Here is a 13,276-nt window from a genome sequence, read left to right on the forward strand (position 1 = left end):
CTTATATATACATTATATAAAATTAAGTTCTCAGTGCAGTCAGAAATTCTTCTCAGAGCAGTTCTCAACAACAGGGAGCAATAAAACAATATTTTTACAATATTTTACTACGGGTAATTTTCATCCCAGATTCTACCCACAAAGATGTCGTATTCGGCGAACATGAAGAACGTGATGAGTATGGAGTCTCGGCAGAGGGGTGGCGAGGAGCAGCCGGCTGCGGAGCAGGACATGGATGCATCCAAACCAGGCCCTTCACCTCACGATCTGGCGGCCCAGTTAAAGAGCAGCCTTCTCGCAGAGATTGGTTTGACAGAGAGCGACGGCCCGCCTCTTCCCACATTTATGTAAGTCAACGCACTCACAGATGCAATAAAACAGCTGCGAATGACTTCGTTAGTGACATTTCTTGTTCGTTTCTTCCAGTCCACACTGTAGCTTTATGGGGATGGTGATCTCTCACGATATGTTGCTGGGCCGCTGGCGGCTTTCTCTGGAGCTGTTTGGCCGGGTCTTCATGGAGGACGTGGGAGCAGAACCGGGATCTGTAAGTACAGCTCATTTTTGCGGTTTCTTTTGAGAGTAAGCACTTTTTCTGCATTTTATTTCCAGTGATAAATAGGGGTGCAACGGATCGTAGATGATCCGAGATCCGTACGGACCAGGCTCCACGGTTCGGCACGCATGTGATTCACGGATTAACTGTTAAGTTTAACCATCATGGAGTGAAAGGTTATCATTTGCACGTGTTTTGTCTTGCCAGTTTACACATTCAAGCAATTTCAGACAATTCATGTGAAAGAGAAGTTGAATCGGACTCGGTTTCTCTTAAAGTTAAATACATGTTTTGGCAAGTATTCTGGTAAACACAGTTGGTTATGTCTTAAGTGAACGTAAACAGCTGAGAAAGAAACCAGATGTATGTCAGTATTTGGTCCTTGCATTTGGTCTTAAAGAGACAGCAGCCTATGAACACCTGCTTCTGTCTACTAATCAAACACCACAGCTTTAACAAAGATTAATCTGTATTTAACGTATGCAGTGAGCATTATTGTGTTTTTTTTACACTTAACTGCATTTCTGCACCTGAATACAACTGACTTCATTTGTAACTTTGTTGTATTCATCTATGCTTGTAATTTGTGTAATTGTTGATTGTTTTATTACTGACTTTATTAGTTAAGCTAGCAGTTTCTGCTGAGTATAGAAGTACTTACAGTAAGCTTTTATTAATAAATGAAAAGCAAACTTTTATTTATCTATTTTTTGCTGAATCGAAAAATGATCTGATCCTAGGGCTGGGCGATATGACAAACGTTTGACAGAATCTCAATATTTGTGACTCTGCCTGTGAAAACCAGGATAAAGTCTAAAAATCGAATCCTGAGATAACGAGCCTCAAAGTTTGATTTCACCTATTAATTTCATTATTTAAATTTTTAACATGGTCTTATTCAGGAACGGTTAAAGATGTCAAGTTTGTATTTTCACAGAATGTTCTGTACGTTATGTAGGACAATTTTATGTAGAAAACAGTAAATCTAAAAAAAAAAATGACTTTAGCTGGGTTTTCACAGGCAGGGTTACATTTTTCGTTTTTTTTTTACGATTTTTAAGGTAATTTTAAATTCAAAGTGACTGAAGTAGGCTATTTGTTCTATAAATGTTCTGTAAAAACAATGAACAGCAGCTTTTGGTCTGTCGCCATGATGAAAACATGGAATATCAGACATACAGTAGTAGTTCCTTACAGGTTTTTTTATTCGATTGCGCTGCTTTTCCATTGTTTTTTCTATGTAAACATGCATGAAACGGCATTCTAAAAACACGGCGCTCAAGTTAAAAGAAGTTCATTCCCATCTTCTTGCATGTTTTTTTCTATTCCACTGCTTGCATCGCATCTTTGTCAACACACAAGCGCGTTCTGTATTAATGGCGTCTAGCGATATGAGCGCGTCACACGTGAGCGGTTAATCACATGCGCTGGTATGCAGTTGGATCGTTCTTTTCTTTTTACTGTTATCATTGGCATATTGTCAGAGTGTCTAATTCTAACGTTTGGTAATATTTCTATTCAAAATCGTGATTCCTCAATTTATTAAAAAAACTAAATCGTGGCAAAACATTAAATTCGAGTTAATCGATAAAATTGGAAAAATCCAATGACTCAAAATCCGTAGTCTTGTGATCCGTTGCACCACTAGTGATAAACCTCTACTTTGAACGCTGCAGATCCTGACCGAACTGGGTGGTTTTGAGGTGAAGGAGTCCAAGTTCCGGCGTGAGATGGAGAAGCTGAGGAACCTGCAGTCACGTGATCTGGCTCTGGAGGTGGACCGCGACCGGGAGCAGCTCATCCAGCAGACCATGCGCCAGATCAACGCTCACTTCGGCCGCCGCTGCACCACTACGCCCATGGCTGTGCACCGCGTAAAAGTGACTTTCAAGGATGAACCTGGAGAGGGCAGTGGAGTGGCGCGGAGCTTTTACACGGCTATCGCACAGGCCTTCCTCTCCAACGACAAGCTGCCCAATCTGGACTGCGTACAGAGTGTTAGCAAGGGAATGCAGGCTAGCAGTATGTGTCCATTTCCTTTTGTTTTGTTTTATTTATTTATTTTTAGTCCCTCTTGCCATTTTTATTGGAGACTTTTGAGGTTAAACAACTTTTTTTTTTTTTTTTTTTTATGGTTTTCATTTTGAATACCTTTTTTTTTAAATTTTTTTTATTCTAAATTTTATATATATATTTTTTTTTTTTTGCGCTCATGATGCTTCTGTTTGTTTGCAGATCTTATGCAGCGGCTGAGGAACCGAGACCGTGAGCGTGAGAGGAGGAGCGGAGGCCTGAGAGCTGCATCCAGACGAGACCGTGACAGGTGGCTTTACCTGAACCTCTCTACTGAGCGATATATATCATATTCATGGTGCAATTTCTGGCAACATACATTTAAGCAATATCATTTGTTTTATGGGGATTTTTTTAAATACCATTATTTAACATGTTTATTTAATAATTATTTAAAATAAAAGATCATTTCTATTAAATATTTAAGTATTTTTAGGCAAATTAAATTTAAGCAATAGCATTATTATTATTTATTTTTAATACCATTATTAAGTCTAATTATGTAAAATCCTTCATGGTCTACTTATGTATTTTCTGACTAAATAAATTTAAGCAATATTAATTTAGAGAATTATTTCAAAAAACATTATTTATAAAAAAAAAAAAAAAAGGTCTTGGTAACACTTTACAATAAGGTGTCATTTGTTAACATTAGTTAATGTATTAACTAATATGAACAAACAATGAACAATAAATTTATTACACTATTAATCTTTAATGTTAGTTAATAAAAAGTTGTTTATTGTTAGTTCATGTTAATTCACAGTGCATTAACTAATGTTAACAAACACAACTCATGATTTTAATAATGCATTAGTAAATGCTGAAATTAACATTAAGATTAATAAATGCTGTAGAAGTATTGTTCATTCTTAGTTCATGTTAACTAATGTGAACTAATGAACCTTATTGTAAGGCCGGGACACACCAAGCCGACTTCAAAGACCTAGCAGCGACGAAACCTAGGCGACTTTAATCATTTTAAGCGGCTCATGTTATGAAAACATTTGCGTGTTAGAATGATTGGGAAAGATCACGTAACATTTAAACAGCCTTCTGTCTGTACCGCCTTCATTTACGTACTTGTTTTCATCGCTTTCGCTGTAATTCTCAGGTACTGACTCGTTCGCTAAATTGAACATCCAATCAGAGTTCTCCCTCTCACTGACACTCCTGACGCCGATTCAACATGTTGATTCGGGCAAATTGCCGCCGACATGAGCCCGATGACAGCTGACGAGTGGAACACCAAACAAACTAGCCTGACCGTCGGCTTGGTGTGTCCCGGCCAGTAAAGTGTTACTAACATCTTTTATGTATTTTCTGGCAAAATATGTTTTAAGCAATATTAATGTTATTGGGATTTAAAAAAACAAACAAAAACAATTAATTTATTTAATTATTTAAAGTAAATGATCATATTTCATTCATGTATTTTCTGACAAAATAAATTTATGCAATATTAAGTTTGGGGGATTTGGGGGGATTTTTTAGATGCCATTATTTAAAATAAATAAAAAAACATTTTTTAAAAACATCTTCTAAAAACTTTTTTTTTTTCCTCCAAACATCACCTAGCTTTATTTTTGTCACACCATAGCCTGAAAAAGATTTTTTTTTTTTTTTTTTTTGCAGGGACTCAAGGAGACAGCTGTCAATCGACACACGGCCGTTCAGACCTGCATCAGAAGGGAACCCGAGTGATGAACCGGAGCCGCTGCCAGCTCACAGACAAGCTCTAGGAGAGAGACTTTATCCGCGAGTGCATGCCATGCAGCCGGTACAGACCAGCGCAGCCATCAGCGTTCATATCACAGCTTTGAGAAGCTGATTTAGTGTGTAATGTGTGCTTTTCTCTACAGGCATTTGCCAGTAAAATCACAGGGATGCTGCTGGAGCTCTCTCCTGCTCAGCTGCTGCTGCTCCTGGCCAGTGAGGACTCGCTCAGAGCCCGTGTGGAAGAGGCCATGGAGCTCCTCATAACTCACGGAAGGTGAATCAAGAACGTGCCACATACAAAAATATGAATTCCTTGCTAAGATGAATATTGGAGCATCTATAAAAAAGACAAAACAAAAATAATGTAAATAATTGCATGAAGAATTACATAAATAACTGCTTACATTATTATGAAATTATTATAGTATTCCATAATTATGGTCATACATATCTACCATTTTAGTTCTTACTAATTGGTGTATATAGTGTTATGGTAAGTAAAATGAAATATTAACTATTTAATAATTAAATACTATAATAATGACATGTTAAAATAAATTGCATAATTATCTACGTAATTATGTAACTGTAGTAGTTAATAATTAGTGTGTTTTAACATATAATATTTGATCATTATAAAATAGGATATTTATAATTAAAGTTGCATAATAATTGAATGTTATTAAATGTTAATTTTTAACATTAAATATTAATAAAATAAAATACTTGTTAAATGCTTTTAATAATTAAATACTATAATTGCATAAACTACATTTATGTACATAATTTTGCTTTTTATTATTGTATTTAATAATTATTATATACATTTGACATTTAATTATCAAACGGTTTCATTATAATATTACATAATTATTAAATGCTATAATATATATTTATTATTATTAGTTCATTTTTATAAATAATTCAGTACTATAATAAAAACGAATAAAGTTGTTGTTTAAAACATAAAATGTATGTATTGTTTAGCATTTGATTTTTATGGTGACTTGGATATTTTTGTGAAATAAACCCAGTCTCTTTGTTGATGGTGGAATATTTAATGAGCTTCTTTCTCTTTGACAGGGAAAATGGTGCTGACAGTATACTGGACCTTGGCCTTCTTGACACTCCTGAAAAAGCACAGGTATGTTGCGTGTAAAACCCCAAAGACTCTTCTCTGGTCCTTTGCATCAGGTTAGATTCAGCTTAGAACTCCTCTTATCATTTTGGGATGTTTTGGAGTTTGAAAAAATTGTTACATCTGTGATCTGATTTTAATTGTAACTTCCATATTCCACCAGCAGGAGAACCGAAAGAGGCACGGTTCGACCCGCAGTGTGGTGGACATGGAGCTGGACGACCCAGATGACGGGGACGATAACGCTCCTCTGTTTTACCAACCCGGCAAGAGGGGTTTTTACTCGCCCCGTCCAGGCAAGAACACAGAGGCCAGGCTCAACTGCTTCCGTAACATCGGCAGGTACGAGACACGCGTTCACCTGAGCATCTGTGTGAGACTGAACCACTATAATATATAAGAATCAGAAAGAGCTTTATTGCTGTATGTATATAGCTATATGAACTTCTAACAATAACCCTGATTCTTCTGCCTCCAGGATACTTGGCTTATGTCTGCTCCAGAATGAACTCTGCCCCATCACACTCAACAGACACGTCATCAAGGTGTTGCTTGGCAGGAAGGTGAATATCTAAATGTTAACATACTTTGTAATAGTGACAGGTTTAACCTCATATCACTGCAGGATATTACTGAGGTTGGGCCCTATGAAATTCATTTGATTTTTTCCCTAATTCTGTTATAATTGTTCTGGGTTCATTTTTTTTGTTTTGTTTTTCTGGATTCCGATTTAATGGTTAAATAAGGTTTTAGTAAAAGCATGTCTAATTAATTGAACTCTTGAAACTTTGAATAAATTGTTAAATTATGTGCGTTTCATGATTACAATTAATTAGACATGCTTTTTGATTGCTAAAATTTAATTAAACCAATAAAACAGAAAATATTGATAATTTAGGAAAAATAAAACTGATTTCACAGGGCCCTAAAAAGGTCATATTTGTTATGCAGTTTAATGAATTTTTTTAAGTTTAACAAGAAAATATTTTATTAATGGCTCTATGAAATCTTTTAAGTCCCCCAAAAAAAATAGTTTTTACTTTTTCCAAATTCCAAGTTCTTCCTTTTTTTTTTTTTCGTTAATTTTTATGTATTGCGCTTTAATGGTATAATTAAATTTTATTAATAAAAAGCATATCTAATCAATTGCATTTATAAAATTTTAACAATTGATGTTTTGTTTTTTGTCTGCTTTAATTTATAATGTAATACTAATATATTGTCCCAAATTGTGGTAATCAAATTAATACAAAAAACTAATTTTGTTTAAAAATAACAGTTTAACAGTAAAAGTTTATTTTCCCCCCCTTTAAAATCTATATACTTGTACTGTAAGTTTCATTTGTATGACTGGATACTGTGCTCTCCATCACAGAAATCATACTGAGGTTTGCGTTCTCTTGTCTGCAGGTTAACTGGCACGACTTTGCGTTCTTTGACCCGGTGATGTACGAGAGTTTGCGGCAGCTGATCCGTCACTCTCAAACCGAGGAGGCGGAGGCTGTGTTTGCAGCGATGGACCTCGCCTTCGCTATCGACCTCTGCAAGGAGGAAGGATCTGGACAGGTAACGGCTACGTTCTCCCTTTGTGTCAGCATTAGAGCTAAGTCTGTGCACATGACTGAAAGTTTCCTGCTGCATCTGCAGGTGGAGCTCCTGGCCGGCGGGGTCAACATGCCTGTGACGCCTCTGAACGTGTATGAGTACGTGAGGAGATACGCAGAGCACCGGATGCTGGTGGTGGCAGAACAGCCTCTGCATGTGAGTGCACTCCTGATTTTAGATCTCACAGAGCCAGAAATTGACCATCTGGAACATTAATCTGGACTAGGCTTTCTGCGATAGTCCGTGTTTACTAGGGCTGGGACCAGAGGTTGCGTTAACCAGAAATCTTCAGTTCGTCTTTTACTGAATTTGTTTTAGCAGTGAAAGTGACAGACAGCCTTCAGATTTTTCTTTGACAGATTACACTGAGGGTGATCTATTGTAATTTCCAGTTCGAGTGAAAACTCTTGCTATGTGTTTGATTTACTCGCAGGCGAGTACCCACTAGTAGTAAAGCGAAAGCACTTTGCGCTGCCGCTTTGCTTGATCTGAGGTGTCTACAGTGATCTATCACGCCACATTTAAAGGGTTAGATCACCTAAAAATGGAAATTAGCCTGTGTTTTACTCACCCTCGAGGCATCTTAGGTGTATATGTGTCTAATCTTTCACATGAATCCAATCGGAGTTATATTAAAAATTGTCCTGGCACTTCCAAGGGTTGCAGTGTTTCTGTTCAACAGTTCAAAACGCATCAAATAAAGTGCGCGCATCCATAATAAAACGTGCCTCACACGGCTCTGGGGCGTGAATAAAGTCCTCCTGTAGTGAATCCATGCATTTTTGTAAGAAAAATATTCAGATTTCAAACGTAATAAACCTTTTTTTTTTGCACGCTCATTTACATTTGTGCATTTGGCAGATGCTTTTAAATCCAGTGCGACTTCCATTGCATTCAAGCTAAACAGTTTTTGGTTGCGTTTTATTTTACAGTACATGTATTTTACATGTACTTGCAGTGTACCTACCTAAGAAAGTACTGGTAATATAAGGTAACTACATGTGGTATGGTTAGGTTTAGGGGTAGGTTCAGGGTAAGTACCTTGTTTTTACATAGTATGTACATGAGTAACGGGACTGTAAAATAAAGTGAGGATTTTGTTTTGCAGGCAATGCGGAAGGGTCTTCTGGATGTGCTTCCAAAGAACGCTCTGGAGGACCTGACGGCTGAGGACTTCAGACTGCTGGTCAACGGCTGTGGAGAAGTCAACGTCCAGATGCTCATTAGTTTCACCTCTTTCAATGATGAGTCAGGTACATTTTTGGATCTCCAAGATGCTTGAAACTGATACATCTTTGCCCTTTTTCATAAGAACTTGAATTCAGAATGATTTGAAAATGTTACCGTTTGGAATCTTTATTCCACTTGTAACAATTATAACATTTTCATTTTTGAAATTCCGATTAGTCACAATAGTATTTTTTTTGTAAGACTTCAAGCATTTCCATCCTTGTATCTTTATGCACAATTTGATAAATCTTACAAGGTTTCTGCAGGTCTTAAAAATTAAGGTCTTAAAGTGCCTCTATTATGGCTTATGAAAGGTTCATATATTGGTTTTGGGAATCCCCAACAACAGGTTGGCATGCATACAAGGTCAAAAAACACTTTCTGTCTTTATAATATGCATTTATTTTTTTTACCTTATTTACTCAACGATTCATTTTTCCAAACCCCTCCTTTGCGTGACACTAATCTGCTGTGATTGGTCGATTGGTCTCATTTCCATTTCATCTCGCCTATAATGCCTGATAAAGAAATTTAAAACTAAAATCATTAAAATGAATACACTTTTTGTTACTGGAAAAACTGAAATAAAATTAAAACATTAAAAAAATTTTTTTATTTCATCTTGTTGCCAAGGCAATATTTCTAATTTATTTAGTTTAAGTACTAAAATAAATATATCTTATAAATAAAATGAATAAAAACTATATAGACATATTAAAAATTATAATTAATAATAATGACAAAAGCACAGCAAAATTGCTAAAATGTTTAACCAAAATTAAAAAAAGAAAAAAAAAACTATAACAGTATCTCAGTGATTACTAATAAAATAAGTGTTCAACACATGGGATGCAACCAGAGCTTTGATTGCAAATCTTTAATGTGATATTCCAGTTTAATTTGCAACTTTGGATGAAAGCATAACTACTGAATATAAAGCACTTTCATTATTACACATTTGCTATATTTTTGTTATTTTAAGAAAAATATTGTTAAATTATTCTATATAGTTATAGTGTATAATTTGGAGTTTTTGTAACATGTCATTGACTAAAAAGCATATTTTATTGGAATATCCTGTTGTTCTTAATGATATTATGCAATGATTTTCCTGCTTATATGGCATGAAATAAATCCAATCCAGTTGTTCAAATGTTCGTAACTGAAGAATGGGCAGTTTGTATGTTGCTGTTGTTGTTCTTCATTGGTATCATGTGGTTTTGATCGTCCAGGTGAGAATGCAGAGAAGCTGCTGCAGTTCAAGCGCTGGTTCTGGTCCATCGTTGAGAAGATGAGCATGACAGAGCGGCAGGACCTGGTAAAAACTTCTCCGTTTTCCTCTACTCAATATTAGGGCTGGGACAAGAAATCGATGCATTGTGAATCGAGTAATTGTTCCGCATCTCTTCTGAGATTATTGGAATGCATCGTGATTCTTTCTTGAGATGATTCTGAGCTTAGTTTTGAACAGCAGATGGCACTGCATGCTTAAGGAACAGACATACTCTGCTTGCTTCCAGTTCCTGTGTTTACATTTAATCTCATGTCATAAAAGCCAAGGTGCAAGTACACTGAACCACTTACGTGACTCAGCCGAACGCACAAGGCTCTTCTTCGTGAGCGTTTGAGTGTGCGGTTAAAAACTAAGCTCAGGATCGATTTCAGAGAGAATTGTGATGCATTTGGAAAATCTCAGAAGTAGGCCTGGGCACGTGCTGTGAGTGACGCAGACAACACACACGAACACATGCTGAAATAAAAAAAAAAAAAATATTAGTCGAATTTAAAATGAAAAAAACATTGCATTTTAATACAAAAATGGCACGATGGAATATTAGGTGTGAGTCAGGGAGCGTCATCAGTGGTGCATGAGATGCGGTGCAGTGATGATGTAAGTGACGTAGTTAGTCTAGCCCACGAGTCGCGCTGCTGTTATTCAATATATTAGAGAAATGCGGAGAAGATATTGATTAGGTTAAAACCGAAACCATGCCATTCACACAGAACACGCATTCGGCGCATTTTTTAGATGAACAAATATAACTGCTGCACTATCGTCTCGCACAAGAGATGTATAGAAATGCAAAGATAAAACAGTTTAAATGAAGGTTTGTGAAGGTTTATTCCATTTCACTGTCTCTCATATTTTTAAATGCAATCTGTGTGATCGGCGATTTGGCTCTTTGTATTGAGCAATGCATAAATACATGATGCTGTTTTGTTCATAATTGTTTATGCAATTTATGAAATTATATTTGATTTGTTAATTTAGACGTTAAGCACTTATTTTTTATATATATATATATATATATATATATGACAGTTATTTCATTGCATTAAGCAAAATAATGCAGAGCATTAAATTGTCAATGCGCCCTCCCGTGGCCTCGGGTAACAAGCCAAAAGTTTTCTTTAGACTAATTTAATCTGCAGATAAAATATAAGAGAGGTAATATTTGTTTAAATGTTATTTTGTGTTTGACTGTTAAAACAAAAACATGTTTTTTTTAAATAAATTGTGTAAATGTAAGAATACAGTGGTTAAATAAAATAAAAAAAATAAAAAAGATTGCTTTAAAAAAAAAAAAAAAAAGTCAATAATTATCGATATCCAACGATTTCAAACATTATATCGTTGATACATTTTTTTTTTTTTTTTTTTTTTTAAGCTATATTGCCCAGCTCTACTCTGAATCGATCCACAAATGCATCAATTTATTGTCCCAGCCGTACTCGATATGAATTCACGTAAACCTGTGCCAGATGTTAACGCCTTGGTGTGTGCCGCCCCGCAGGTGTACTTCTGGACGTCCAGCCCGTCTCTGCCGGCCAGTGAAGAAGGATTCCAGCCCATGCCCTCCATCACCATCCGGCCGCCGGACGACCAGCACCTGCCCACCGCCAACACCTGCATCTCTCGCCTCTACGTGCCACTTTACTCTTCCAAACAGATTCTCAAACAGAAACTTTTACTAGCCATCAAGACCAAGAACTTCGGTTTTGTGTAGTCGAACGAAACCCGTTTAATCGTTGTGTAATATTACTAGTTCCATTTTTGTAGATTTATTTTTTGTCTATACAATTTTATGAAATTTAAAAAGTTCTGTCGCATCCCTGGCAGTCTTTTTTTTTTTTTTTTTTTTTTTGGTCTGCGTTGCAAACGTTGGACAGCTTGTTCTTCTTTTTTTTTCTTTTTTTATTTCCGTTATCCGAGTATAACGCAACATTCCTGCATTGGCTTTTGTAAAGTTGAAGCCTGCAGCTCCATTGGCTTGAACTGTAACTTCCCGTGACTTTGGTCTGACGGTAAACTGTCCGCCAAACCCAGCCAAAGATGACAGCAGGAGTATTTAAAGAAAAAGAAAGCTTACACTGTGATTTATGTTTTTTTTCCTGCCCTAAACATAAATATTACTATCACTGAGAGTTCACTGCTGCCTTTGTGGAAAGTCATTTTTTCTTGTATAGAGGGAGTAGGGAATTTCAAAAATAAACTTGGATGCAAACTAGTCTTGTGCTGCTTCTTTCTGAGTACTTAGTTAACACTTTACAAAAAGGTCTCATTTGTTAACGGTAGTTAATGCATTAACCATGAGCAATGTTTTTTTTTTTACAGCATTTATTAACCTTTGTTAATGCCACTTAATAATAATGTTCATGTTCACAGTGCATTAACTAATGTTATCAGATACCGTTTTTGATTTTAATTTTCTAGTAAATGTTCTAACCCTTAACTTAACATGAAATAAGATTACGAAATGCTGTATAAAGTTGTTCATGTTAACTAATGTACTTAACTAATGTTAACAAATTAAACCTTATTGTAAAGTGTTTCCAATACTTCTATATATATACATTTGTAACAGTGTATGGAATGTCCCACTGTCTTGAAAAGCTTTTTCATTTTAATTGTTTTGAATTGTAATTTTTTTTTTAAAATAAAAAGTCAAATTTTTTCACTATTTATGGCACTGTTGGAAAAGGCGTACTTGCAAAATACTAAATGTATTATTTTTTTTTAAAAGTTACATGAAGCAATGCTTTATGCTGTGAAAAACTTGCATTTTACACTGTCTGGTCACTTTAGTCACAAGATACTGTGTGCATTTAATTCACGAGTAGGAAATTAAAGCGGGAATTTAAAAAAAATATATAGTAAAAACAAGGAAATGATATAAAAATTGATTTAAAATGAATTTAAAACATTTAAGAATAGAAAATGATTATACATAGTGCAATCAGTTCGGACGTAGCACTGTGCTCGTTTAACAAATGCACAGCTAAACATGAGTTTTGAGTCTGGATTTAAATGTGGCTAATGTTTTAGCACATCTGATCTCTTCTGGAAGCTGGTTCCAACTGCGGGCGGCATAATAGCTAAAAGCAGACTTCCCTTGTTTTGTGTGAACCCTTGGTATTTCTAACTGACTCGATCCTAATGATCTGAGTGATCTGTCTAGTGGAGGTTTATATTCAGTGATCATATCTGCAGTGTGTTTAGGTCCTAGGCCATTTAGAGATTTATAAACGAGTAAAAGTACTTTAAAATCAATCCTAAATGTAACTGGAAGCCAGTGTAAGGACCTGAGGACTGGGGTGATATGCTCAGACGTTCTAGTTCTAGTCAGAATCCTGGCAGCAGCGTTCTGGATGAACTGCAGCCGTCTAATGGTCTTCTTTGGAAGGAGACCATTACAATAATCCACCTGCTGGTGATAAAGGCATGAACCAGTTTCTCCAAGTCTTGACTGGACACAAAACATCTAATTCTCGCAATGTTTTTGAGATGATAGTATGCTGATTTAGTTACTGCTTTGACATGACTACTAAAACTAAGGTCTGTCTCCAGAATCACCCCAAGATTTTTGACTTGATTTTTTAGTTGTTTGACCCCTAGAGTCAAGGTATGCATCTGTTTATGCCTACACTGTAACAAAAAAAAAAAATTTTTTTTT

The 13,276-nt window shown here is 35.8% G+C and overlaps 1 protein-coding gene across 6 annotated transcripts in view; it reads left to right on the forward strand.

The window, feature by feature from the left end:
- ubr5 (ubiquitin protein ligase E3 component n-recognin 5) overlaps positions 1-11,830 on the forward strand; it is a 57,811-nt gene extending 45,981 nt beyond the window's left edge. For 4 of the 6 annotated variants that reach the window (XM_058746083.1, XM_058746084.1, XM_058746088.1 and 1 more), the window contains 14 exons: positions 130-347; positions 427-547; positions 2,233-2,578; positions 2,792-2,927; positions 4,265-4,409; positions 4,492-4,622; positions 5,432-5,492; positions 5,650-5,828; positions 5,965-6,049; positions 6,897-7,052; positions 7,134-7,247; positions 8,200-8,344; positions 9,554-9,639; positions 11,117-11,830. In XM_058746083.1, coding sequence (XP_058602066.1) covers positions 130-347; positions 427-547; positions 2,233-2,578; positions 2,792-2,927; positions 4,265-4,409; positions 4,492-4,622; positions 5,432-5,492; positions 5,650-5,828; positions 5,965-6,049; positions 6,897-7,052; positions 7,134-7,247; positions 8,200-8,344; positions 9,554-9,639; positions 11,117-11,329 — 2,136 coding nt within the window. In that variant the 3' untranslated portion in view covers positions 11,330-11,830. The remainder of the gene's footprint in view (positions 1-129; positions 348-426; positions 548-2,232; positions 2,579-2,791; positions 2,928-4,264; positions 4,410-4,491; positions 4,623-5,431; positions 5,493-5,649; positions 5,829-5,964; positions 6,050-6,896; positions 7,053-7,133; positions 7,248-8,199; positions 8,345-9,553; positions 9,640-11,116) is intronic. The other 2 variants (XM_058746085.1, XM_058746087.1) reach the window with 2 other exon arrangements.
- The last annotated feature ends 1,446 nt before the right edge of the window (positions 11,831-13,276 follow it).

Source organism: Onychostoma macrolepis, chromosome 16, assembly GCF_012432095.1.
Source record: "Onychostoma macrolepis isolate SWU-2019 chromosome 16, ASM1243209v1, whole genome shotgun sequence".
Taxonomy (NCBI): Eukaryota; Metazoa; Chordata; class Actinopteri; order Cypriniformes; family Cyprinidae; genus Onychostoma; species Onychostoma macrolepis.